General features: G+C 59.9%; 4 protein-coding genes and 5 non-coding genes across 10 annotated transcripts; 2 read left to right on the top strand and 7 right to left on the bottom strand.

The window, feature by feature from the left end:
* The first annotated feature begins 71 nt into the window (after positions 1–71).
* Positions 72–11,372, top strand: SURF4 (surfeit 4). Its single transcript, XM_060153893.1, has 6 exons — positions 72–268; positions 7,152–7,338; positions 7,967–8,043; positions 8,680–8,723; positions 9,164–9,350; positions 10,036–11,372. The coding sequence occupies exons 1-6, from the start codon at positions 221–223 to the stop codon at positions 10,300–10,302; spliced, it is 810 nt and encodes a 269-aa protein (XP_060009876.1). The 5' UTR covers positions 72–220; the 3' UTR covers positions 10,303–11,372.
* An 878-nt stretch (positions 11,373–12,250) lies between these two features.
* On the bottom strand, positions 12,251–16,591 carry SURF2 (surfeit 2). 2 transcript variants are annotated; one of them, XM_060153895.1, is made up of 6 exons: positions 16,438–16,591; positions 16,195–16,349; positions 15,388–15,491; positions 13,354–13,542; positions 13,010–13,170; positions 12,251–12,714 (listed from the first exon to the last, which is right to left on the bottom strand). In XM_060153895.1, the coding sequence occupies exons 1-6, from the start codon at positions 16,513–16,515 to the stop codon at positions 12,631–12,633; spliced, it is 771 nt and encodes a 256-aa protein (XP_060009878.1). In that variant the 5' UTR covers positions 16,516–16,591; the 3' UTR covers positions 12,251–12,630. The 2 variants fall into 2 exon arrangements, with proteins under 2 accessions (XP_060009878.1, XP_060009879.1); XM_060153896.1 differs by having other exon boundaries at positions 12,251–12,711.
* Positions 16,499–20,871, top strand: LOC132523205 (surfeit locus protein 1). Its single transcript, XM_060153883.1, is given in 10 exon segments — positions 16,499–16,633; positions 16,636–16,716; positions 16,795–16,846; positions 17,757–17,890; positions 17,973–18,055; positions 18,927–19,118; positions 20,005–20,077; positions 20,164–20,326; positions 20,536–20,617; positions 20,697–20,871. Coding segments are annotated over 10 exon segments (1,050 nt in total). The 5' UTR covers positions 16,499–16,513; the 3' UTR covers positions 20,767–20,871.
* Positions 20,872–21,068: 197 nt separating this feature from the next.
* RPL7A (ribosomal protein L7a) lies at positions 21,069–24,617 on the bottom strand. The gene is made up of 8 exons (XM_060153894.1): positions 24,589–24,617; positions 23,875–23,995; positions 23,158–23,307; positions 22,717–22,857; positions 22,439–22,518; positions 21,989–22,119; positions 21,408–21,477; positions 21,069–21,236 (listed from the first exon to the last, which is right to left on the bottom strand). The coding sequence occupies exons 1-8, from the start codon at positions 24,589–24,591 to the stop codon at positions 21,132–21,134; spliced, it is 801 nt and encodes a 266-aa protein (XP_060009877.1). The 5' UTR covers positions 24,592–24,617; the 3' UTR covers positions 21,069–21,131.
* LOC132523945 (small nucleolar RNA SNORD36) lies at positions 21,568–21,635 on the bottom strand. The gene has a single exon (XR_009541716.1). It is a non-coding gene; the product is annotated as a small nucleolar RNA SNORD36 (small nucleolar RNA).
* Positions 22,190–22,262, bottom strand: LOC132523943 (small nucleolar RNA SNORD36). The gene has a single exon (XR_009541715.1). It is a non-coding gene; the product is annotated as a small nucleolar RNA SNORD36 (small nucleolar RNA).
* Positions 22,596–22,670, bottom strand: LOC132523942 (small nucleolar RNA SNORD36). Its single transcript, XR_009541714.1, has one exon. It is a non-coding gene; the product is annotated as a small nucleolar RNA SNORD36 (small nucleolar RNA).
* On the bottom strand, positions 23,386–23,456 carry LOC132523947 (small nucleolar RNA SNORD24). The gene has a single exon (XR_009541718.1). It is a non-coding gene; the product is annotated as a small nucleolar RNA SNORD24 (small nucleolar RNA).
* On the bottom strand, positions 24,144–24,218 carry LOC132523946 (small nucleolar RNA SNORD24). Its single transcript, XR_009541717.1, has one exon. It is a non-coding gene; the product is annotated as a small nucleolar RNA SNORD24 (small nucleolar RNA).
* Positions 24,618–24,679: the final 62 nt, after the last annotated feature.

Below are 24,679 nucleotides of genomic sequence, written 5' to 3'. Positions count from 1 at the left end.
GCGGGCGGCGCGCGGCCCCTTTAAGGCGCGGCCGGGGCGGGCCCCGCGGCGCGGCCCCTTTAAGGCTTGGCCTACGTGGCAGCCGCTGGAGCCGCGGACGAGGAGCGAGGCCGGCCGCCGGCACTTTCTGTGGAGGCCGCAGCGGGCGCGGGCGCGGGCGCCGACGGGCCGAGCGCCGAGGGAGCGAGCGAGCGAGCTAGCCGAGCCTCCCGCCGCCGCCATGGGCCAGAACGACCTGATGGGCACGGCCGAGGACTTCGCAGACCAGGTGCGGCCTGCGGGCTCGGCAGGCCCCTCCCCCGGGCCTCCCGCCCGGAGCCTCCTCCCCCGGCCCCCCTCGGCCCCCTCTCCTGGATTCCCCCCGGGCCCCCCGCCCGGCCCGCCTGCACCCCCCGGGCCCGGCCCCGAGACCCCGGCCGCCCCCAGAGCCGGCCCCCGGCCCGCAGGGCCGCTCCGAGGCCTGGGCCGTGCCCTCACTCCCGATCCCACCGGAGGGATCGCGCCCCCTCCCCCAACCAGGGCCCTCCCTCCTGGGCTCGCCGCCCGTCCCGGCCGGGGGCACCCCCAAACCCGCCCCAAACCCGGTCTCCGGGCCCAGCCTGCCCTTGCGCCGCCCCCCCACCCGGGCTCTGGGTGTGTTCCCGGGCCCCTGCTTCGGCGCCCAGCTCGGTGGGCCCGTCCTCCCCAGCCCGGCCCGGGCCATTCTAGAAGCCGAGGGGTGTCAGCGGCTGCCTCCCCGGCTCCGGAGAAGGGGCCCGAGGCCCCGGGGTGCGTGGGGCGCGTCCTCTGCATTCTACACTGTTGGGTGGTCCCTGCACGCTTTTCCTTTTACTGGGCGCTCTTCGGGGGCGGGCTGGGGAGCTGATCCTGAACGGGGGTTGGTCAGGCTGGAGGCCTGGGGTCCTCCCAGAGGAAAGGGGGCGCCCTGGTATGCACCCCGCTGCAGAAAGCCACAGTACTTGTTTTCTCTTTCCCAGATGTGTTGGGTTCCTGGGGTCCCTTTGACCCTTCCCTGCGTTTTCCTTCCCTGTTTGGACTCTGCCCTGAGACTGAAATGAATGGGTATCTATCTGTCTGTACACAAACCTGGGAGGAGGGGAAGCCTATCTTCCTGTTTTTCGCCTTCCAAGGGTGTACAGGTGGCCTTCCGAGCTACAGGGAAGCCCTTGAAACAGGCCCTTGAGTCACCGTTAAAGGTGTTCAAAAACTAGATGGACAGAACCAGATCCTGCAAAGGGGAAAGGACACAGCTTCCACCCTCTCTCTCTACCAAGCTTGGTCCAAAGAACATGGTGGTGATTATTCAGTCGTGTACCTTTTACCTCTAAAAGTATCCCGTTATGTCTACAGACGAACAGCCCCATCTCTGCCGGAAGATCCATGTCTGGCCCAACTGTCATTCTCTCTTTGGTTCACTTACTGTGTGTGTGGCTTTGCCAGAGTTCACAGTAGTGAGGTTACATTTTTTATTTTTATGGAGGTGGTATTAATTCATCATACTCTGAGGCTGGGCTTCTTGGAGGTTTGTGTGTGTGTGTGTGTGTGTGCGTGCGTGCGCACTTTCTGATCAGTTATTGGTGAACAAGATTTCCTGTTGTTTCCCTCGAGGGGTGATACCTCTCTTGCGTGCTCTCCCAGTCGGGTTCTCCTATGCGCTACTTTCCTGTGAGCTGATAACTTTAAAAACCACTTTGGGGATAAAACATAGCAACTTGAAGAAACAGTTTTTCCTAAGGTCATGATTTTGTGTTTACAGACACAATCCGAAAATTGTATCCCTCTCAAAAACAATTCATATCGAAAGCTCTCAGAAACCAAGTAGGCTTGCTTAGTTTGTCGCTTTTCATTGCCATAGCCGTAGTGACCCAATTTTGTTCCCCCAAGTAGCAGCTACCTAAGGAGACGGCTCCTTTTAGCCAAGGGAGTCATGAGAGCCTTGTACACTCACTCTGCAGCCCGGAAAAACCCTGGTTTTGCAAGTGAATTTCATAACCGAATCTAGATAAAATGTCTCCAGTCAAGTTGCTGCCAACTATCAAATGATAAACCCTCCTACTGCCAAAACAAAAACAAAAACAAAAAAAACCCACCAGACTCTTTTTACGTAGTCCTTTCTTCTTTTTCTCCATTTTGTTTGCCTTCAATGAGAGAAGCAGAATCTTGGAACCGGAAAGGCCCTTGAGGGGCACACAGGGTTGGCCTGCACCAGTTTACTATGGGAAGGGAGGCCGGGCCTGCTGAGGCTCCTGGACTGGCCTGGGGCCATGGCCCTGGGAGAAGCCCAATCTCCGACCTCGAGGCTAGTACCACACACAACGTGCTTCTAAAGCCTAGTGTTCCTCTCCTGGTACAAATGAAGGGAACCGCACAAAGCACTAGCGTCGTAAGAGGGCACGCACTGCCCTAAAAAACGGAGAAACAGCGTGGACCGAGGCCGCGTCTGTCGGGCAGTGCAGGCCCCTGCTGTCAGTTTTTCAGCAGCAGAGCCCACCTTGATGGTGACAGCTGTCAGCGGACCCCTCTGTGGGTGACTCAGGAGGGCGGGGCCCAGCGCGCTGTCACAGCCAGAGTTAGGAGCCTCTTCTGGCGGCAGGCTTGGTGCGAGAGGAGGATGTGGACAGATAGTGGGGTGCAGAGCCAAGGCAGTGGCTTCCTGTGGACAGAATCTGGGGTGGCGCTTTTGTTTTTAACATTTACCCACATAATACTAAAACAATAAAGGTGCTTCGAGTCCGGCTTTTAAGATGAAAATGATCTAATTTGAAGGGACTGGGGAAATGTCATCAAAGTCACTGATCATATAATATGACATATCTGTCTTTTCTAACCTTGTCTTCAGAAAACAAAAGCAAAAATGAAGTGACAGGATTTGGCCAGAAAGTCTGGGCTGCCGTGAACAGGACCTCAAAAGGGCCGTGTGTTCTCTGAGAGTTATGACAGTAATCCTGAACCTTCGATACACCCGCACTGGGCCAGGTCCTCCGTATATACGACTTCTGCCGCCCCTGGATCCCGGAGCTTGGCCATAGCGTTTCCACCTTTAGATGCGGAGAGGGAGGTCTGTGTGGTCTCGCGCAGCACGTGGTGGGTCAATATGCTGAGTCCACGTGTGGCTTGGCCGTCCTGCGACCTTGCCTTCAGGTCTGCAGAGGCGCGAGCGCAGGGTGAGTGGTCTGGTTACTTCCCGCTGGCAGGCTCTGCCCGAGCTGCCTCTTTGGCATCAGGCTCCTTGCCCTGCGTGGCCAGGGACAGTGTCCTCCTGCTGGAGAAAGTACTGAGAGTGCTCTGTGCGGGAGCTGGGCATTCGGAAGCCATCTGAGACTGGTCTGAAGGAGCCAGAGACTAATGAACTCGGCAGTCCAAAATTATGCACGTGCCCTGCAGCTGGAGCTCGCTGCCAGTCTGCAGACTGTAACTTGCAAGCACATTTGCACCAGTAAATAGAGGAGTATTAGCACTTAATGGGTTCTACCTGGTGGTTCGTCACCAAGGTGACAGATAAGCTGCACGAGGCCTTGCTCTCCAGCGTGGCCTTTGGTGTTTTTTTTTAAATAAATTTATTTATTTATTTACTTATTTTCGGCTGCATTGGGTCTTCGTTGCTGCGCGCGGGCTTTCTCTAGTTGCGGCGAGCAGGGAGGGGCTACTCTGTTGCGGTGCGCAGGCTTCTAATTGCAGTGGCTTCTCTTGTTGCGGAGCACGGGCTGTAGGCGCCTGGGCTTCAGTAGTTGTGGCACACGGGCTCAGTAGTTGTGGCTTGCGGGCTCTAGAGCGCAGGCTCAGTAGTTGCGGCACACGGGCTTGGTTGTTCCGTGGCATGGGGGATCCTCCTGGGCCAGGGATCGAACCTGTGTCCCCTGCGTTGGCAGGCAGATTTTTAACCATTGCGCCACCAGGGAGGTCCCTGGCCTTTGGTGTTTTTACCTGTCCTCTGGCAGGACAGAGCCAGTCCTGGAAGCTGTCACCCCCAGGAGCTCCCCTTGGCCTCTGGTCACTCGCCGGAGAGCTAGGATGGCCTTGGCAGGACACTGAGCCGGGCGTACACAGCCCCCAGGCCTCAGGGCTCTGGATTAACAGTGCGTGGATGACCGTCAGTGTGGTAGGGCTCTGGTGACAGTGGGGGGTGGCTGCTGAGTGCTTTCCTCTTGTTCCTTTGCTCTGTCACCCCCTCCCCAGCAAGGGCTTCCTGCCTTATGCCGAAAAGGCGTGGGGAGAGGGCAGAGGGGAGCCGGCTGACTCACTCTCCCTGCTCACCGGCCTTAGACAGGAGGTTCAGAAAAGCCGCCCCGCCTCTTCTGGGCAGTGGGGTGGAGGCGTGCGGGCGGGGGCTGTGGCTGGTGAGGCCTGCTCCCGGAAGGTCAGGTGCAGCCTGGAGCTGCCTTCCTATTGGTAGGCGCTTTGTCCCACGTGGGTTTTTAGTAAAGAAAGCCAGGCCATCTCTCCAGCTCAGGGCCGGCTGACATCTCTTCCTGGACCTCGAGGTGCTGCGTGACCCTACAGAGCAGTGCTCAGGGAGACTTACTGGGGGTTCGGGGGTCTCGGTGGACGCACATGTGTGAGGCACTGAGCTCCAGTACCAGCCCTGACTCAGCCTGATGTGCGGGAAGTCACCTGGCCGCTGGTTCTAATCTGGGACGTGCAGGCTTGAGCTGGCCCTTGAGAAGGGCAGCCCCGGTCCTTGGTGATCAAGGAAGTCTGACTGCCTCTTTCCTCCGCCTCTAAGTTCTCATGAAATAAGAATCGCAGACTGCTTTCCTCAGGTCCCTTTTGTCCTGAATGCTAAGACAAAGTAGGTTTTCCCGTGCTTTGTGGGACATGATCGCTGTATTCCCAGGGTTATGTCCCAGGTCAGGTGTAGCTACCCCAGTGGAGAGAATGGCTGACCGCCCCGCGGGTGCGCGGGCAGCAGGCAGCCCCCGGCCTTCGGGCCCTTTGTGTGAGCGGGAGGCCGGCTTAGCACGCGCACCGGCCAGGTGGCTTCTGGGTGCCTGCTTCGGGGGCTCTTCTGCTGTGCCGAGGGGACACTGTCTAAAGCAGCGTGACGTGGGTTCAGGGGCCACACGTTGAGACCAAGATGTGTGTAGGCAATAAGATTAAAATTGGGTCTGGTCTCATGTTATATCACACCTAGTCTTTTTCTCTCCTGTTCAGTGCAAACAGGTGCCCATTAGCGCGTGGCTGGTTAAGAGAGGCTCCGGATAGGCCTGACTTATAAAATCGTCAGCCCTAAACCTAGGTCACGTATGACTTTGAAAATCAGATTCTTGCTTAGTTCAGAGCACAGATGCCTGAACTTTTGCTGTGCTTTTCCAAAGCAGAGAGACGTCTGTCTCCTTGGTGTGTCTGCATGCAGAGGGAGGAGTGGGTTACGTGTCCGAAGGGAACCTTCTCTGGGCCGCTCTTTAATCCCCTTGACCCAGACACTCAAATTAAGATGCGTCACGGAGGCTTTAAACACTGCCTCTGTCTCGTCCTGTGGGCTGCGGCGCAGTGGGCGCGTTCCCCCGCCCGGGAGTCCGAGTCTGCACAGCCGTCCGGCGGGGCCCTGCCGGCCTCGCCGTGGCTTCTCCCCCGTTTCCACATCGAGCTGAGGCCAGTGTCGTCGCCCGGGCTTCTGGGCGGGGCCTCGACACGAGGGCCAGGGCGTCAGAGCTGAGGGGGTGCTCTTTGTGTCTCGACGGGCTGGGTGACTACACCGCTGCTGGGCATTTCGAAATCATGCGGGCCATGAGGCAGAAACGGGAGCGCATGTGGCATCAGCGGTCCCCGCAGCCCCCGCTCTGGCGTGTCTCTTCTCTGCGTGGGCCCCAGAATTCATAGAGGAGTATTTGGGACCTCTCTTTTTTTCTTTAAACAGGGTCCTTTCCCTTTCCTTTTCTCCTCTGCTCATTAAAGTTGGAAAGAATCTTCGCCACCACGGACACAGCTGTCCTCACTTCTAGAAGGACGGTAGAGAGCACTCCCCCTCCCCCCAAAGTAACTCAGTCCGTCTCCAGTCCACAGTGTGCTGGCTGGTGGGTGTCAGAGCCAGGATGAGAACCCTGAGCTCCGGTCTCCGCCGTGCTTCTGCGCCCGTACCTGCGTGCGTGCCTGTCTGCGCGTCTGTCTCCCTCACTGTGACTCCAGCACCGCTTCCGTGGGGGTCAGGGGCTGAGCAGACGCGTCACCTCGGGGCTCAAGCTCCAGGACTGGAGGAGAGTGGACACCTGGCTTGTCAGCTCTCTCTCCTCCGCTCCCAGGCCGGCCAGGCCAGGCTGCTGTGGCCCAGGTCCCCGGAGGAGGGGAGGCTTCTCTGTGCAGACCGAGCCAGAGCTGACGAACTACAGGCTGGTCTACGCAGCCCGAGGCTCGTTAACCCTGTTGGACAGCTTTAGTGCTTCCTAGGACTTGTGAGCCGCTCTTCAGAACACCAGAAACAAAGGAGCGCTCCTGTATACACCTCTGTTTATTGCACCGACAGGTTCAGTCGGCTAAGGGGCTGTGACGCTCAGCTGTGTCCCTCTGACGAGTCAGACTCACCGCTGCCCTTTAGACTCTGCTCCTGACATGTCACTCGTGTGGGTGGGTCTCCGATCTTTCTCCCGAGTTCCTGCTGTGTTAGCGTGTGTCACAGGGTTTCTTTCCCTTTGTACCTCAGCTTCGAACGCCTGGTAAGACAAAGTGCGTGCAGTTCACCGAATGACATTTGTACCTCAGTCTCGCCTTGCCTCTCTGTGTCCTAATCACCCATCTTAAGTGGCGCGGCTCGCAGGGGGCAGGTGGCCGTGTCTGGAGGTGTCGGGCTGTCGCGGTCGGAGCGGGGCCGCTCACGGCAGCTGGTGGGCAGAGAGGCCGGGGAGCTGCTCGCAGCCCTCGGCGCAGGACGCCCCACGACAGAGAGCGAGCTGGTGCGGAGGCACCCTCGACGGGTCGCCTCCGAGGGCCAGTCCAGTCTGTCGCTGAGCGGGTCTGCCTTGCCCACGCCCTGTGTCCTGTGGCAGTCCCACGCGTGACGACTGTAGTTGCCACACACACGTCAGCTGAGATGGCGGAGGAGGTCGGGTCGGGCCTGGGACATCGCCTTCGGGCTCCTTCGTCTCCCGGACAGAGGCCTGGGCGGTGCCGGGAGCGGGCGCCGGGCCCCTGACCCTCGGCTTTCCGCGGCCCCGCAGTTCCTGCGAGTCACCAAGCAGTACCTGCCGCACGTGGCACGCCTCTGCCTCATCAGCACCTTCCTGGAGGACGGCATCCGCATGTGGTTCCAGTGGAGCGAGCAGCGGGACTACATCGACACCACCTGGAGCTGCGGCTACCTGCTGGCCTCCTCCTTCGTGTTCCTCAACCTGCTCGGACAGCTGAGTGAGTGGCGCCGGCGCTCGGGGGCCTGTGTGTCTGCAGCTCCTCGTGCCAGGCCAGCAGCCCGGGCCCGGCAGTTGGGCCTGCCGGCGCGCGGGTGCGTGCTCTGTGTTGGGTCCTGGCTGCGTTGCTTTGAGGCCCTGTGATCAGTGCCCAGAGCGGGAGGTGCTGGAGATGGGGGCACCTGAGTGGGCCAGCGAGGAGCTGAGGCACCCCAAACCCAGGGTGTCTGGAAAGGATCAACAGGTAAACAGAGAAGGGGGCGCATCAGACACCAGTGCAGCTGCGTCGGCCTTGGGTCTGCCTTCCGCCCCTGCTGGCCATCTTGCGGCAGCAGCGCTCCCTCTCGCACGTTAGGGGGCAAGGACGGGACTTGCACTTGCCAGCCTGTCCCGAAGCCCCACAGTTGAGCTTCTTTCTGATGGACAGTGACTGACTGTAAGCAAGGGACCCACTTTCCGGACCAGTGTTTTTGATGAGTAAAGACCAGTGGACGCGTGTGTGTGGCCCGTGCCTACCACGACCCTCCCAGAAGATGCTTTCTGCTTGGGGGCGGGCGGTTGGGCTGCTGCTGCGCGGAGGGCCAGGTGAGTGGCCGCGGTCCCCTGAGCCTCGCCCTTCTCCCTTGCAGCCGGCTGCATCCTGGTGCTGAGCAGGAACTTCGTGCAGTACGCCTGCTTCGGGCTCTTCGGCATCATCGCACTGCAGGTAAACGGCACGCGGCTGGGGTCTCACTCCCTCTCTGCTTAGAGCAGAGCTGCTGGCGAAAGGCATTTGTGAGGACTCAGGCTCACTCCCCTCTCGGCCCTCTGTGTGTCTGCCTGGAACTCCTTTTCTCTTCTGAGAAATTGCTGGATTTTCCTCCATGCCAGCCGTGGAAACTCAGGAGAGCCAGACAGCCGAGCGCCCTGGGAAGGGGCCGAACTCCGGGCATCCACCTTTTGCCACTTTCCTGAGTTCCCTGTGACAAGGGGACAAGTCACGGGGTCGGCTGCAGCCAGGGCACTGTGTTGTTAGCGTCTTACTTCATAAAGAAGAGCACCTAGCTACTCACGTGAGACGCGTCACACACATCGACTGCAGACTGGCGTCTCAGAGCCGCTGCGTTCTCCAGAATGTCCTGGGCCCCGCCCTGAGGAGGCAAGGGCTTGCTGGATCCGGGGCCCCCGCTGCCCCAAGACGCTGAGCTTGGGGCCGTCGGGGTCCTGAGAGGGTTCTGTGCGTCGTGTATTTAGATTCTCACCTACGCTGGAAGAACTGCCTGGCGCTGTTCATTCTGTAGAAGTACAGATCTGTCTGAAAATGCTGAGACTCAAGTTTCTCTCTCTTCTCTGTTCTCCTTAGACGATTGCCTACAGCATTTTATGGGACTTGAAGTTTCTCATGAGGTAGGTGCCTTCTGGCTGGCGACTTCGTGCACTTTCCTCGTGTTTCTAAACTCAGTAACGGTTGAAGTAAGTTTCTTTGGGTCCAAATCATGCTTCTTAGAATCTGTAGCGGACGTTGGTGAAGCCTTTTCCTTCCCCACCCACAGCCCCCAGGACAGAGGTGAGAATGAGGTCATCCCTCCCGACCCCGTATCTCATGAGGGCGACGAGGGCCCAAGTGAAGTACTGGCTCCCAGGGACCCAGCTGGTCAGCAGGAGAGCCCAGGCCAGGCCATCCCGAGGGCGGCACGGAGGCATCCGTGTCTCCGGGCGCGTGGGGCTTCCCTGTCCGTGGGTGTCACCGGAGTCCCTGCTCCTGCCGGGGTCTCCCGATGTGGTCCGCCGGGCGCTCACAGAGCCTGATGAGCCTGAGCGACTAGCGTGGCGTGTCCGTTCCTCAGGAACCTGGCCCTGGGAGGAGGCTTGTTGCTTCTCCTGGCGGAGTCCCGTTCCGAAGGGAAGAGCATGTTCGCGGGCGTCCCCACCGTGCGCGAGAGCTCCCCCAGACAGTACATGCAGCTCGGAGGCCGCGTCTTGCTGGTCCTGATGTTCATGACCCTCCTGCACTTCGACGCCAGCTTCTTCTCGGTAAGTGTTCCTGTCGGGTCCCTGTCCTTCTAGAACGGGTGCTGCCCCCTCTCTTCCCAGCTGTGCACTAAGCATAGCTGAGGGGCCATCGGGATGATCCTGTTAAAGGAAACAGCGCTGCCGAGCTCTTACGCACCAAGAAGCTGCCTTTCCAACAGATTAGGTCCCGCATCTCCCTGACCTCGCGGAAGGGTCCGTCCAGGCTGCTGGCGAAGGTTCCTGGCACAGGCTCCTGTTCTCTTTCCTTCCTCACACTCCTGCCTTTATCGTGTCCTTTTCGTTGGGGCTGCAGAGTCGAAGGCTTTGTCCTTGTCCCCCAGTGGCTTACAGAGCTGGGGGGCCCCGGCCGGGCGGGGTCCCCAGGAGGGGCTCCTGGTGCTGGGGAGGGGGGGAGCGTTTGGCTCTAAGCAGCGCCGGGGACTGTGGTTGTGACTGACAGGTCCACCGGGCTCAGACTGGGGCAGGTCCCGGTAAATCCCAGCCTGTTCTTTGGAGACCTACCCTTCCCCAAACCTTTCTCAATTTTCAAAGCGTTGCTTTCGCTGCTGCCCCCATCGCAGGAGACATGATTTTCTTCCCTGCTTGTAATGCCGGCTCTCGGCACGCCCTGAGTCACTCCACCCTGGCCCACGGGCAGCTGGAACCTGCCTGTTTATTTCCATTGCTTACCTTCCAACCCGTGCAGATTCTCCAGAACATCGTGGGCACGGCTCTGATGATTTTGGTGGCCATCGGCTTTAAAACCAAGCTGGCCGCTTTGACTCTCGTCGTGTGGCTGTTTGCCATCAACGTGTATTTCAACGCTTTCTGGACCATTCCCGTCTACAAGCCCATGCACGACTTCCTCAAGTACGACTTCTTCCAGACCATGTCGGTGATCGGAGGCTTGCTCCTGGTGGTGGCCCTGGGCCCCGGGGGCGTGTCCATGGACGAGAAGAAGAAAGAGTGGTAACAGACCCCTCCCCGCCTGGCTGGGACCCGTGGCCGTCGAGGACTGGTTCAGGGTGGATTCGCCATAACTGCCAGCATTTCTGTATCCTCTTCCCTCCCCTCCCTTGGTAAAGGCACAGATGTTTTGAGAACTTTATTTGCGGACACCTGATAATTGATGGCTAAATCTGCTCTGGACCCCACCACCTGGCGTCTGACCGTGCGGAGCCGGCCGGCCCGTGGTCAGCGCCTCCCTCCCCAAGGCCGGCCGCGGCTCCGTGGAGTGAGCAGCTTGCTTGGCTGTGGCCTCTCGGTCCTGGTTTTCTTTTGGTTTCTTTTTTGGGGTGGGGGACCTTCAAGCTGTACTGTGAGCAGATACATTTGTGTATCATTCAAAGCAGTCTCCCTCTTATTTTTTTTTAAAGTTTACGTTTTTAGCTAAAACTACTCGATGATTTGGGGTGGCCCAGCCCAGCATCAACACACTGGTTCCGACTCGCACCAGTGCCTTCCCCGTCGTTTCTGCCCTGCGTTGTGATACTTCATAGGGACAGCGAGAGCATGTAGAGAACCCCAGACCCAGAGCATAAGGCAGCGCTGGAGGGGCAGCGAAGGTGCGGTGAGAGGCGTTCACCAGGGCCTCGACTCGGATCGGTGCGACGCCCTGGGAGCGGTAGTGGCTCAAGGTGCGGACGGTGGCCCACGGGGAGGCTGCCCGGAGCCCGCAGGAACCCGCCCCCCGGGCCCGGCAGCACGCGGGCCTCAGCCGCATGCGTGGCCAGCTCGGTGGGGGCCAGCTGCCACCGCGGGGCCGGGCCAGAGCGGGGTGCTCAGACCGGTTACCTCACGCTGAGCTGCCCCAGGGCCACAGCCAGAGCCAGGCTGGCGCTGCCTGCTGTCTCCCCCCTCCCGGGGCTCCCCAGGCCACGCGGCCACCACTCCCCACCTTCACGAGGCTGCGGCTTGCTCAGACTGTCCATTTGCTATGCTGAATGCAGCCCAAAGTACTTTTTACGATTTGTGATGCCTTACCGATTGGATCTCGAGCCTGTATTTCAAGTTTCCTAACATTGCCTTATACTGTTTCTCTTCCTGGGGCTGTGAGTGCTTCTTGCTGTTCTCCACTCGTCCGCCTCCTAGTGATGCCTCTGTGCCTCCCACGGGGAGTCAGGGTCAGACCGACACGGTGAGGCTGGCGAACTCCCCTCCTTGGAGGCCTCTCGCAAGCCTTGCCTTGGGGCCGATCTCACCTTCTCCGGTTTGCTCAGCTAGGGGTGCAAGCCTGAGGGCCTCCCCAGGGCTGCTGGGGCCAGTCCTGAACCCAGATCCACGTCTACCTTCCAGGCCAGAGCCAGGGTGAGGTGGGGAGCAACCCGCCCCGCCCCAGCGAAGCCCCTGGTCAGCTTCCCGGGGCAGGGGGGAGGCCGGCTCTTACCCACCAGTGCGCTTAGCACCTTTCCAGCACCCTCCTGTGTCCCCGCCGCTGCAGAGGGTCAACCCAAGACGCTCCGAATCCCTCCCCCGGTGGCCCTACTCCCCGAGTATTTATAAGTTCTGAGGCTTTGCTACTTCAGTCACTGGGATGCTCCCACACGACGGGGCTGTTCTGACTCAGTGTCGCAACCTGGGCAGGGTGGCGTCTTGATCTACACCCCCCTCCCCGTTACCCCAGCATGATGGCCCTGATGAACGGCGCTCTCGGCCAGGTCGCAGTTGCTCCGTGACACTGTTTTTGGCAGGGTACAGGTCTTCTTCGGCTCCCTGCTAGGAAGACCTTTCTGGTTTGTAAAAACTGAGATTGACCCTGGTGGCCAGGTGGCGTCGTGGCCACCAGTCCCGCCTCCCCTGGCCCTGCGTGCGCTAGTGCTCGGGCCGGGGGTCGATGCCTACTCGGGGAGAAGAGAAAAACAGGATCTACCAACTGGTTCTGGCGCAACGATTTCTGAAAAATTTTTTGCTTTATGGGGGAGATAGTTATGAATCTCATTTTATGCTGTATTTTATATCTTAGTTGTGTTTGAAAACATTTTGATTTTTGGAGACACGTCAAAATAAATAGTGGCATTTGTTGTATGCAGTGTGATCCTCTGGTGTCGTCCAGCCAGGTGGGGACTGGCCAGGGCTCTCCTCGGTGCCCCCTCCGGGGTCCCTGCTGCTTCCTGGGGGTGGGGGTGAGACCCTGACATCCGCGGGTCAGACCCCCCGGCCTTCTGGGGCAGCAAACGAGGAGTGGATGGACATCCCACCAGCTGGGAGGACGCACGGCGGGCACCTCGAAGAGGAACGTGGCGTGCATGCCGGGAGGGTTCTCGAAAGGCTCTCAAGATGCGTTTTCTCCAGCGACTTCCCATTAACCTGACTGTTTGAAAGAGCTGAAGCTCTTAGGTTTGCGGTGATGACTCTTGGACTTCTTTCTCAACGAGCCGGACTGCTTCTGCGGCACAAACAGAGAATCCTGATCAGTGGAGGCGTTCTGATCTGACGCAGGGGTGCTGTAAGCCCGGCCCCCGCAATCCCGGCCCGCAGACAGGAAGAGGCTTTAGTGGAAACTCCTGGGCAGCAAACCAGGAAGCAGCCCCCCGCCCCCATTAGAGCAGCCTCGGCGCTTATCTTAACGTATCGTTAGCTTGAGATTTCGGTTGTGAGGAAGGTGTTTTTTTTTGAAGAAGCTGAAACCATAGCTAGAAGAAGCCGCCGCCACGCCGGCAGCCCTGGGGGTGGCACCCCACCTTCCCGCGCTTGGGGACCCGCTCCCGGCCCGCGGCCTCGCTGTCCCCAGGGCCCGTCTCTCTGCGGCGTCTTGGCTTCTCGTCCTCATCCCCTGTCAGAAAGTCGTCGGTGCTGTCCCCGTGCTCAGTCCCTCCCAGGTCCTTTTTGGTGAACAGCTCGGCTGGAAGGAGCAGAGGTTTGGGCCGTTTTAGGTCGAGTCCACCACCCGTGCTGGGGGTCAGCCGGGCCCAGGACCGGAGGACACACGGCGGGAGGGAGCTGCTCACGGCTGACAGAAACGGAGCGGACGGTCGCAGCCCGAATCCAGAGGATGGGCAGGGAGAGGGGGCGCGTCCCGGCTTACGTGGGTACAGGTCTGTCATGCTGTCGTCACTGTCACTTGGGGCGCCGCCGTCATCGCTGGACGCGGGTTCCCAGAAGGCTGCTCTAGGGCGGGGCGGCCCGCCACTGTCCTGCCGGGCTCCCCTCCTCCCGCGCCTGCCGCCGGCACAGGCGGGCGCGGACTCCACGCACTGCTTCTGGCGCCCCTTGTCTGGGAGACAGATAGCACGCTGCCGGGTTCCTGCCTCGCCTCCCCACAGCCCTCCGGGAACAGAGCTGAGCTCCGCCAGGGCCCCCAGAACCCTGCCCCACAGGTAAGATCAGCAGAGGAAGGCGAGCGCCGCCAGCCGGGTTCCTTCCGGGAGAGCAGGGGGGCGCGCGGGGGCGCGTGGGGCTGCGGGCCCGGGGCAGGAGGGTGGCGAAGGCCTCCCTCTTCTCTCCTCCCCGGCTAGGACGCGCCTGGAGCATCTGTTCTCTGGCTCCAGCCGGCCACGGCTGGGAGGGCGCTGAGCGGGCACAGGAAGCCGGCCAGCCTGTCCCCCGGAGATGGAAGTCCCCTCAGGCACAGCGGCCAGGACCCCTGCTGGATGGCGGGGCTCAGCGGAAGTTGGCGCCTGGCCCCTGCCGACGCTTGGCTCAGAGCAGAGGGCGGGGACGAGGCCTCACGGAGAAGCCTCGCTGCAGCCACACCGGCCCCCCTGCACCGAGGACTCGGGGCAGCCGGCTGCTGGAGCTCGCCCTCCGTCGGCCCTCACTGGCCCCCAACTCCGGCCATCGTCACTCACGGGGTGGACGAGCGCTGCTGGGCCCCGGCGCTCTCGTCACCGTCCACCTGCGGGGCCCCATCCCCGGCTGCCCCTCTGCTGCCCCCTCCACGGCCGCACAGCGGCCCCGTCACCAGCAGAGCAGACTCCGTGCGTGGCCAGGCGCCCGGCCCGGCATCGGAACCGCTCCCTACTCGTGGGGAAACGCAGCCCCTTCCCGCCTCGCCGAGCAGCTGAGCGCGGCTGCGGGAAGCAAGGTGACCTGCCCTTCGGGGCCGTCTGACGAGGCTACCGCTGCGTCCCTGAGACTCCTCTCTGTCTCAGACACGACCGCATGGGGCTCCTCTGAGCTCAGGCCCGGGCCCGTCACCCAGCTCCACGGGATGCAGACGCCGTGTCTGTGTCGCTGATCTGCATCATCTGAGGGCTGGTCCGTGTCCTCAACAGCCACCCTCCCCGATCCACCTCCACTTGTAACGTGCGAAGGGACCTGTGCTCTTCCCCAGAAAGCCATTCTTCAGACTCCACGCTCCCACCTTCGTGACGTCATCAGCCACCAGTTGTCACACCAGGACCCTGGGAAGCACAGCCGGTTTTCTCCTCTCCCTCACTGCCCCCGTCCGCTGATTCTGTCCACAAAACCCTTAGAAACCTCCCACATCCTTCCATCTGCCCTGCTAGCACCTGGTGACCCCAGCCACCGGCATCTTCACCTGGGTGACTGCACAGCAACCGGGTGGCCCCTCCCCTCCCCTCCCCTCTCCCCTGGCAGCAACATGTGATCCTGAGACACAAACAGATCAGGCCAGTCCCTGCTTTAACCCTTCCAGGGCATCCCCACTCCACGGCTGCCAAGACCCACTGTGGTCTCGTCCCCACCCGCCTTTCTAACCCCACCTTGCCTGGTGGCACGATGGCCGTCCTCCAGACACCCCCCTAGCCAAGCGAAGCACTCTCCCCACCTCCCCGCCCCCACCCCCCGCAGTCCCTCAAGTCTCAGTCTAAAGAGAAACCCTCCGAGAACCTCCTGCATAAGACAGGTCCACCTGCCTCGCTTGACACCGTCTTCTTCACAGCACTTAACACAACCTGCATCGCTTCGGAGTCTGCCTCTGGCTCTGCACCGTCTCTACCGTCGTTCCCCTCTCCTCACTGTACTGGGACCCGAACCACTGCGTCCACCAAGTACCACCAAAGGACGCCCGGGCTGCCGCTTCTGCGTTCTAGGGGCGCTGGTCCTGGGGGAGGGCAGGCAAGCACCCAGACACCCATGTCCCGCCTTGGCTACTTACATTTCTGCAGCGCCCTCTGGTACCGCCGGCCCTGGGTGTGCCTCAGCACGTGCTCCGGGGACTTGTTGATGTGCCGCAGGGTGAGTTTGCAGAACAGCTGGTGCCTAAGGGGACAGTTCACAAGCAAGGATCCAGACCCATGGTTCTCCACCCTGGCCTCCCCCAGACAGACTGACAGGGGAGGTCTACCACGTGGCTGGGGCATCAGGATTCTTAAAAGCTCCCAAGCAACTGCAGTCCGCAGCCGTGTTGGAGAAGCACTCATCCAGGCGGACTGCGGCCTCTCACCGTCTACCTGGAAAACAGGCCTCACCAGCCTCTCCGGACTCTGCTCCAGGACGAGAGAGGCACGTCGGCGAAAGCCTGGCAAAGTGCTCGACAGTGGGAGCGTCTGCCATGCCCCTCTTCGTTTTGACTACTATTGTCAACCGTGCGCTCTCAGCTAAATCGAAGCTCTCCTTTAAACTAAGGGTGACCAAGCACAAGCGCTCCAATCCTCTTGAAGCAGACAGGCCCAGGTGACAGACCTCACGTTTACAAAAAAGCAAACACGCACGGGGGACGGGCCTCACTTGAGATCCCAGGTGACTCACAGCTCCAGGACGCCCACCTGGATCTCAGGTCTCCTATCTCACGGGAGGGTGCGCGCTGCAGAACAGGCCGCGTCTTTGAGGAGCGCTCACCCAGCGGGGAGGGGTCGGGGCTTTGGAGTCTACCCAGCTCCGGCCAGACTCAGCACTAGGAACTGTCCCACCCTAGGCCTCCCGGGCAGTGCCGGGCCCGCCTCGGCCCGGCCCAGCCACGTACGGGTTCTTGGTGCTGGGCACAATGTGTGGCTCGAACTCGGCGTAGTCGAAGGCCGGGGAGGCGCGGACAAGCCGCCGGTACTTCTTGCCGCGGGTGTAGACCTGGAGCTCCGGCAGGCGGCAGGGCAGCTCGTGGCCTGTCAGAGCGCACCTCACCTGCGGGCGGGAAGGCGGGGCGGTCAGGGGGTCTGGGCGGTCTGGGGACCCGGGGCCCGTCGCGCGGGGTCCTGTGCTGCCCGCCCACCTTGCGGGCGCCGGGCTCCAGCCGCAGGCTCGGATGCTCCCGCAGGAAAGCGCATACGTCGGCCGGCGGCTCGATCATGGCTCGGCGCGCACGGAGCTGGAGGCCGAACGTCGCTCGAACCACGTGGGCCGGGGCGGGGCCGGGCGGCGCCCCGGAAGCAGACGCCTCCAGATCCCGGAAAAGCGCGCCCGGGCGGGGGGGGGGATGGCGGCGGCGAGGGGCTTGGGGCTGCGAGCGGCGGGGCTGGGGTCGCTGCTGCGGGCGGCGGGCATGGGGCCGGTGAGCGGAGCGGGGTGGCCGGGCTGGGGGCGCGCACCCGGACTGAACGAGCTCAGCCGGCCCCTTGCGTCTCCGCAGGCCCCGGCCCGCGCCGTCCGGAGGAGCGCCCTTGGGGTCATCTCGCGCCCAGGTGAGGACTCGTCCAGGGATGCCCTCGGCATCTGGGAAAGCCGCCCCGTCCGTCCGTGCCTCCGCTTTGCCGGAGCGCGTGGCATCACGATAAGCCCTGGAACTGCCGCCCGAGCCTCTGAGTCGGGCCCTGGGTGCGCGCGGGCTCTGGCGGGCGCTGTCGTCCGCGCTGCCGCCCGAGACGTGCCATAACCGCCCCATGGCACCTCGGGCTGATGCGGGGCCAACCCAGGACGGAAACTGTGTGGGCTCCTAAAGGAAAGCCTAGCTAATCACCACGGTTTGCATGTTGCCTCCAAGGCACAGCAAAGGGTACTTGTGTGTAGAGTGCTGTGCACACTGTAAAGGCACGTTGCAAGCCTGCTCCAGGCCTGCCTTTTCACCATCCTCCAGACCCGTAATGCTTTCCGTTGATGGGACTCACCCTCTGAGAGCGTAAATGTACTTCCTGTGTTTGTTCTGCCGACTTTAAATTTACGAACGATGAAAAAGAACAGCTGTTCTGAGTTCTGTAAACCACTCTCCAAAGTGTATCACATTCAGTCTGCAGAGCACAGTAGCCTGTACCCGTGCACCTTCAAGACAGGATACATCTCAGCATATTCTTACACAAAAGGTGTGAGGTGGTTCCATGAATTACCCAGGGTCATGGTTGGTGGCAGAGCCAGGACTAAGCCCTGGATCTCATTCAGTGGGTGAATGTACACTGAGTGGGTGTCATGCGCTGGGCACTGGGTTAGGAGCTGGGCTGGACGCATGTGCTGCTGGTGGGCTCCTGACTGCACGTGGTGGCCTGGGCCCTCTTCTGCATCACGTTCTCTCCGGTAGTCATGGCAGCTTCAAGGAGTTGTCTGCTCCAGTTCTTTGTTCCAGGGCTTCCGGCCCCATGCCCGTGTTGTGACATCTACTAGGGTTGGTCTGGAGGCCCAGCAGGTGTGGCAGCTCTTCAGCCGAAGCAACTGCCGCCAAAACGGAAGACGACTCCTTCCTCCAGTGGTTTCTGCTTCTCATACCTGTGACTGCCTTTGGCCTGGGGACGTGGCAGGTAAAGCCTGGCTTCTCGCGCTCCTGGTTCTGAGCCCTTGACTCTGCTGCCATCTGCTCGGGCTTATGCCCTGTGTCCGTAGGTCCAGCGCCGGAAGTGGAAGCTACAGCTGATCGCAGAACTCGAGTCTAGAGTTATGGCCGAGCCCATCCCGCTGCCCGCAGAGTGAGTGTGTGAGGCCGCCCCCCCCCCCCGGGGCTGGGGCTCAGGTGAGGTCAGCAGTGGGGCCTGGCTGCTGCCACCCTTCCCGACCCTGATGGGAGCCTTCAAAATCAGGGGTCCTGCTAGGCTTCCTGTTGACACCCGACTGCCCTCGTGAAGCTGCCTGTCATACAGACACAGATCTTTGAACCTGGGTTTCGCGCCTTTTCCAGGCCAGGCCCAGTGTAGCTGAGGGACCCCCCCCCCCCACAGTGCTGACGGCTTTCTGCAGCAGTAATTCTTAGCTGGAGGGGAGGGCACGCGCATGTCAAGTCTGGACATGAGAATGGTACTGTGAGAAAATGCGCAGGCATTCGACTGCTTTCTCCCCTCATTTAAAAGCACTGTCCTAGGAATTCCCTGGTGGTCCAGTGGTTAGAACCCCAGACTTCCACCACAGGGGGCCCTGGTTCCATCCCTGGTCAGGGAACTGAGATCCCACAGGCTGTGCGGCACAGCCGGAAAAAAGGCACTGTCCTAAGTGCCAGCTAAAATCACAAAGCTTTCCAGACAGAGGAGCAGACAAGTGGGTCACATTCGGCTTGCAGATGACGGTTTTGGCCCACGTATTTTATCGTGTTCACACAGGAGGCCACAGCTTTAAGCTTTTCTTGAAAACATGGACTGTTGGGCAGCACAGATCCACGTTCCCATGTGGCATCAAAGGGATCAGCTTCCCCCTTTGGAGGGCGCATCACGCAGACCCCACCGTGGCGGTGTGTCCCCTTCTACATTGCTTCTCAGGCCACGGTGGGCTTCATGGTTTGCAGACCCTTAAGAGGGTTTGTCTTCCTGCCAAACCTTGCTTGGTCTCAGCTCCTCCCCTCTCTTGTAGCCCAATGGAACTGCAGAAACTGGAGTACCGGCCCGTGAAGGTCAGGGGGCACTTTGACCACTCTAAAGAGCTGTACCTGATGCCCCGGACCATGGTGGACCCGGCCCGGGAGGCCCGGGAGGCCGGCCGGCTCTCGTCGGCGGCTGAGAGTGGTGCCTACGTGGTCACTCCCTTCCACTGCACTGCCCTGGGGTGAGTGGGACGCGGGGCAGCTGACCGGCCTGGCAGATGCGGTCCTTCCCATCTCCTTCCTTCTCAGCCCCCGGCCCTGGGGAATCCAAGAAACCCAGATAAGCTCGACTCCTTGGGAGTTTGAAATGTGTAATTCTGACATTATTAAGCCAATTAACTTCTTACTGAACAACGCCTGCCTGTTGAGTTCTGAAGGAAGGAGAGGTGAACGAAACAGGCCTCTGGAGAAACCGTCCATGAGTGGCCCACACGTTTAGTGCTTAGGGTGCAGCCTGAGGGGCCAGCAGAGGAACTCAAGAGAAAGGAACCCCCAGCCCTGCAGGGAGGGAGTCGACTCGAGGAAGGCTTCCCGGGGGCTCTTTGGGTCAAACAGTGAGTGAGGAGATGGGCGGAGTATCCCAGGGGAAGGAGGTGACATGTACATGTTGGGGGCTCTGCAAGTGCAAGACTGGTAAGTAGAGCAGCTTCCCAACGGTAACATACAAATGAAACCCCAGGTCCCTTGTCAGCCCCCAGCTTTCTGGTTTTAGGTCTGGGATGGGCCCCAACACTGCGGCTCGGGGACTCCCCTGGTTAGGATGGGAGATTGTGGGCAGACACGCGAGGCAGTAGTTGGAGGCGGCGGGGCGGTGTTGGTCATTGGCTGTGGGTGCAGCAGGTGAAGCACAAAGCAAGCGGAGGCCGCTGCTGGTGACAGTGGCGCAGAGGCCGCGAACCTACAGCACTCACAGTGTCGGGCACCCCCTCCCCCCTCCAGCTAGCTCGACTGACCCTTAAACCCTTACCCGTGCTGTGGTCCGGGAGGGAGGAGCCAGAGTGACTGTTAGTGACCACCTTTATTCAAAAACCGTCCCTGACCTCAAACAGCACGCTCTTACTACTCCAGAGTCACCATCCTGGTAAATAGAGGGTTTGTGCCCAGGAAGAAAGTGAATCCAGATACGCGGCGCAAAGGCCAGGTAAGGGGCGTGAACCCGTCCCCCTGTAGGAACCAATCCAGGCTCCATGCAGGGCCCCACAGAGCATCTCACACCTTCCTGGGCAGGTTGAGGGAGAAGTGGACCTAGTCGGGATGGTGAGGCTGTCGGAGACCAGGAAGCCCTTTGTTCCCGAGAACAATCCCGCGAGGAACCACTGGCATTACCGGGACCTGGAGGCCATGGCCCGGCTCACAGGCGCAGAGCCCATCTTCATAGATGCCGACTTCAGTACGTTGTGAGCAGGCCCTGTTCTACCTTCCTATTGACCCTGGACAGCTCCCCAGCACTTCCGCCCCAGCGCTCGTGTTGGTGGAGCGGGAGTGTGCTCGACAGGCGCTAAGAGGAGGGCGACGTGAGGGGGCTGGCTGACTGGCCACTAAGTGCCAAGCAGCTGGTAGCACAGGCCCTGGTGAGGACACAGCCCACTGTCCCCGCAGAGAGCACAGTCCCTGGAGGACCCATTGGAGGGCAGACCAGAGTGACCCTGAGGAACGAGCACATGCAGTACATCATCACCTGGTAAGCCCGGGCTCCGCCCACTCCTGCTCGCCCCACCCTCCCTTCAGCCCCGACAGCGCTCACTTTCTTTCAACCCAAGGTACGGACTCTGCGCGGCCACCTCGTACCTGTGGTTTAAGAAATTCCTAAGCCGGGCTCCTGGTGTGTGACGAGGCTGGCAGATGTAGCCCGTCCCTGAACAGCTGAAGCCATTTCAAGAGACTCGACTTTAGGCTGATGACGTGTTACTGGTATAAATAAATCTCTACACCGCATGTGTAGCGCCTTCCTTCCACCCAAATGAACTAGTCGATCTAAGATCCGGGCTTGGTTCAGCGTATTCAAGGTATTCAAGTACTGCTTGGCCTTTTCAAAACTGGACCAACACCCAAGTGCTGCCCTATGAGGGATAAGGACGCAGGGTTCACTTGCCACTGTCCCAACCTTTTAGCCCAAAATGCCCAACACTGGCTGAAGAAGAGGTTTTTTTTTTATTATTATTATTTTTATGTACAGAAAAATCAATAGTGTACACTTAGCCCAGTTTGGTGGCCAGTTCTTTGGCCTTTGCCTTTTCCAGCTTGGCGATGCGAGCCACTGATTTGGGACCCAGGATGTTGCCTCCCCAGTGACGGCGGATCTGTAACAAGAAGACAGGCAGTCAGCTTGGCGGGTCATTTCACGCACTTCTACTGGGTTGTTCCAAGTTGACTGGCAAATACAACTGCTCAGAAAGAGCCGAGAGCCAGGCAGTTCTGACTAAAGACGCAGCTTACCAGAAGACAGTGTTCTGTATGAGTGTGCCACCTACCTCGTCATATCTGTCGTTGTAATTGGTCCTGATGGCTTCCACCAGCTTAGCCAGAGCACCTTTGTCTTCCCTAACAAGGCAGAGGGGAAAATGGGAGTCATTGGCCTCTCAGTTACCCTTCCAGAAAGCATCAGCGACTTTTTAGCTCCAACACAAACCTTCTGCCTCAGATGACAACGTGACAACATGGTTTATTCAGGTGAAGAAATTCATAACCATCATCGGCAAAGGTTCAGAAAAAAATATTCTTTTTTTTTTTCATTTTTCTTTTTGCGGCACGCAGGCCTCTGCTGTGGCCTCTCCCGTTGCGGAGCACAGGCTCTGCACGCGCAGGCTCAGCGGCCATGGCTCATGGGCCCAGCCGCTCCGCGGCATGTGGGATCTTCCCGGACCGGGGCACGAACCCGCATCCCCTGCATCGGCAGGCGGACTCTCAACCACTGCGCCACCAGGGAAGCCCGAAAAAAGTATTTTAAGGTCGGTCTTTAAGCTAAGATCCCGAGAAATTAAGCAAACTTGGGGGTGGGGGAAGGCTGTCCCCTAGTGATTCTTGGGAATTCTGGACTACACTGCACACTTACGAGTTGACTTGTGTGAAGGCCACTGTGGTGCAGGTCTTCCTGTGGACCAAACGCCCCAGCCGGGCCTTGCCCTTGATGATGCAGTAGGGAACCCCCATCTTACGGCACAGGGCAGGCAGGAAAACCACCAGCTGGAAGACAGCATTAGCTCTAAAGAGTATCTTGAGCAAAAGCAGTAACTTAAAAGCTAACGTGGTAGCAATTGCTCAGGGTTAAAAAGCTCCTACACTTGTACTTCAAGGTTTGATTCAGTGAGAGTGTCACATCATTGCAATAGCCACGAGATGGCTCCCCTGTCAGGACTCCTTAGACGGAAAGCTGACAGTGCTCTCCACCCTGCTAGGGCCTCTGCCAGATCGAGTATTTAGCTTTGAGCTGTCTTCCTGGTACAAACAAGGACCCAACCAATCTCAGTCCAGCAGGCAACGCTTGAGAACAAGTCACACGTACCTCGATGGGATCCACGTCATGTGCGATTACCACCAGCTGAGCCTTCTTGTTCTCCACCAAGGTGGTGACAGTATTAACCCCTAGAACATACAAGCAGTCTGTGTGGCAGAGGGGTGGGGCTTCTGGGCACAGCAGCACTTGCACTGGGGGCCCCGCCATGACTCAGGGTTAAAAAGCTCGGATTTTACTCTTCACAGCGATTCCAGGTGAAGAAGTTCATGCATCATCGCCAGCAGCCTGCCCCACCATTCAGCCTCTTCAAGGCGGGGCCCACTCACCTGCTCGGAGGACAGGTGGCCTCTTGGTGGGGACATCCCCTTTGCCCGCAGCTTTCTTCTCAGCTCGGGCCAGCAACCGCTGCTTCTTCACTTGCTTTGTCTCTGGTCTGTACTTGTGGGCCAGCTTAAGCAGTTGAGTAGCTGAAAAAAAGACCGCCAGCTCAGGTCGATAGTTTAAAAGAGTACATCACTTAACCGTACAAATGCTAGGTCACTGTCCTGAACACAAGCGCACTTCGAGAGATCTCAGGTCGTATACGTTCTCTCTTCAGCGTATCACGTTCCAGAAACTAGACAAAGGATCCTAAGTTTTAATAAACTAACGTACTGAAGATACCCCTGCCCCTTTACGGGCCTCAGCTCTGCCGGTGTCCAAGTAAAGGTGGCGACCGTGCCCAAGAAATCCCTCGCCCACGTTGCGCTTCTGCCACAGAACCTCACCTGTTTGGCGGTCCAAGGCCTGGGTGAACTGGTTAATGGCGGGAGGCACTTTCAGCCGCTTATAGAGGATGGCCCTTTGCCGCTGCAGGCGGATGTAGCGGGGCCATTTGACAAAGCGGGTGAGGTCCCTTTTGGGCTGGATGTCCTGTCCTGAGAAGTAAAGAGCAACACTGTGAGGCTCAAACTCCCCGTCCAGTTCGTGTTCAGGGCCACTCAGAAGGGCGTAGGTGCGTCAGCGATCTCGGTGCTTTAAAAGAGCATCACCACGTCTCAGCAAACATTCTTTTGCATCACCTGCACACACACCTAGGATCACGGGGGACACTACCGACCCCTCTCCTCACTCAACAAGCAGCCGAGCGTGTGTCGGTACCGCAGCCCCATCGCCTCTGCTCCGGCAGAGCTGGTTTCGTGACGGCCCCGCTGAACCCCAAGGCCAGTATCTGGGCTCCCCACTGCCACACGCTCAGGCGCTTACAGTGCGGCCACGAAGGATGCGCCGTCACTGCCCCCTCTCAGAGGGAGAGATTAAGAACCGAGCCGGGTTACAGCTAGAAAGCGGCCAAAACGCGACAATCCCCATCCAAGTCGCCTCGACTCCAAACTCACTGAATTCTAGCAAGGCCAAAACACAACCTTCTGTTCAATCAGCCGCTTCTCTTCGCTGGAGGATACCATCTAAGCAGCCGTTTTCAACATTTCCCGTCTCTTACTCACCAATGCCAAAATTCTTGGGCCTTTTCTCGAACAAGGGGTTGACCACCTTCTTGGCCTCCTGCTTCTTCACCACAGCGGGGGCCGGGGCCACCTTCTTGCCCTTGGCCTTCTTTCCCTTCGGCTGGGCAAAAAAAAACACCCAGTTCAACCGCCGCCTCCCCAACACTCTCTCTGAAGAGGGGTGGGTCCCGAGCCGGCCCCAACATCCCCGTGAGCAAACCTGGCCCCAGCCGCAGGCGCCGCGAGCCCGGCGACCGCCCCCCCGCTCGTGCATCAGCGATCTTGGTGGTTAGGGACGTCCTCACCATCACTCAGATAGCAAATATTCTTTCACATCATCTGCACGAGCCTCGGCAGCCCCGCGGCCCCTTTCGGAGTGCGGCGGGCTCCAAACAGCAGAGGCAGACAGACTGAGAACCCCCTGCCCAAGACCCCAGGCGGCCCCCGGGACGGAAGAGCCCACGGAGCGCTGGAGCGCCTCGGCCCCGTCAGCCTCGAACCCCGCATGGCGGCGCTGCGCACCCCGGATCCTCCTCCTCCCTAGACCCGGCTGCCGAGGAGTCTATGCGGCCCCAGTGCCTCTAGGCGAGGCCCCGCGGGGCTCCTCTCGCGCTGGGCCGTGGAGGGATCCCTGCGCAGTCACGCCTCGAAAAGGATGGCAGCGGATAGAGCCCGGATCCGAAAGCCAGCATCGCTGGCACCAAGGACACTCACCATCTTGAACGGTTGGCGGAGAAAGAAAGGAAAGGGAGTTGTGGGTAATATGTATGCGACCTCGGAGATCGCGAGAACTAAAGCCTGTGCG

This window comes from Lagenorhynchus albirostris, chromosome 7, assembly GCF_949774975.1.
Source record: "Lagenorhynchus albirostris chromosome 7, mLagAlb1.1, whole genome shotgun sequence".
Taxonomy (NCBI): Eukaryota; Metazoa; Chordata; class Mammalia; order Artiodactyla; family Delphinidae; genus Lagenorhynchus; species Lagenorhynchus albirostris.
Note: the sequence above shows the minus strand (reverse complement) of the source record. Positions and strands in the feature narration are given on the sequence as shown.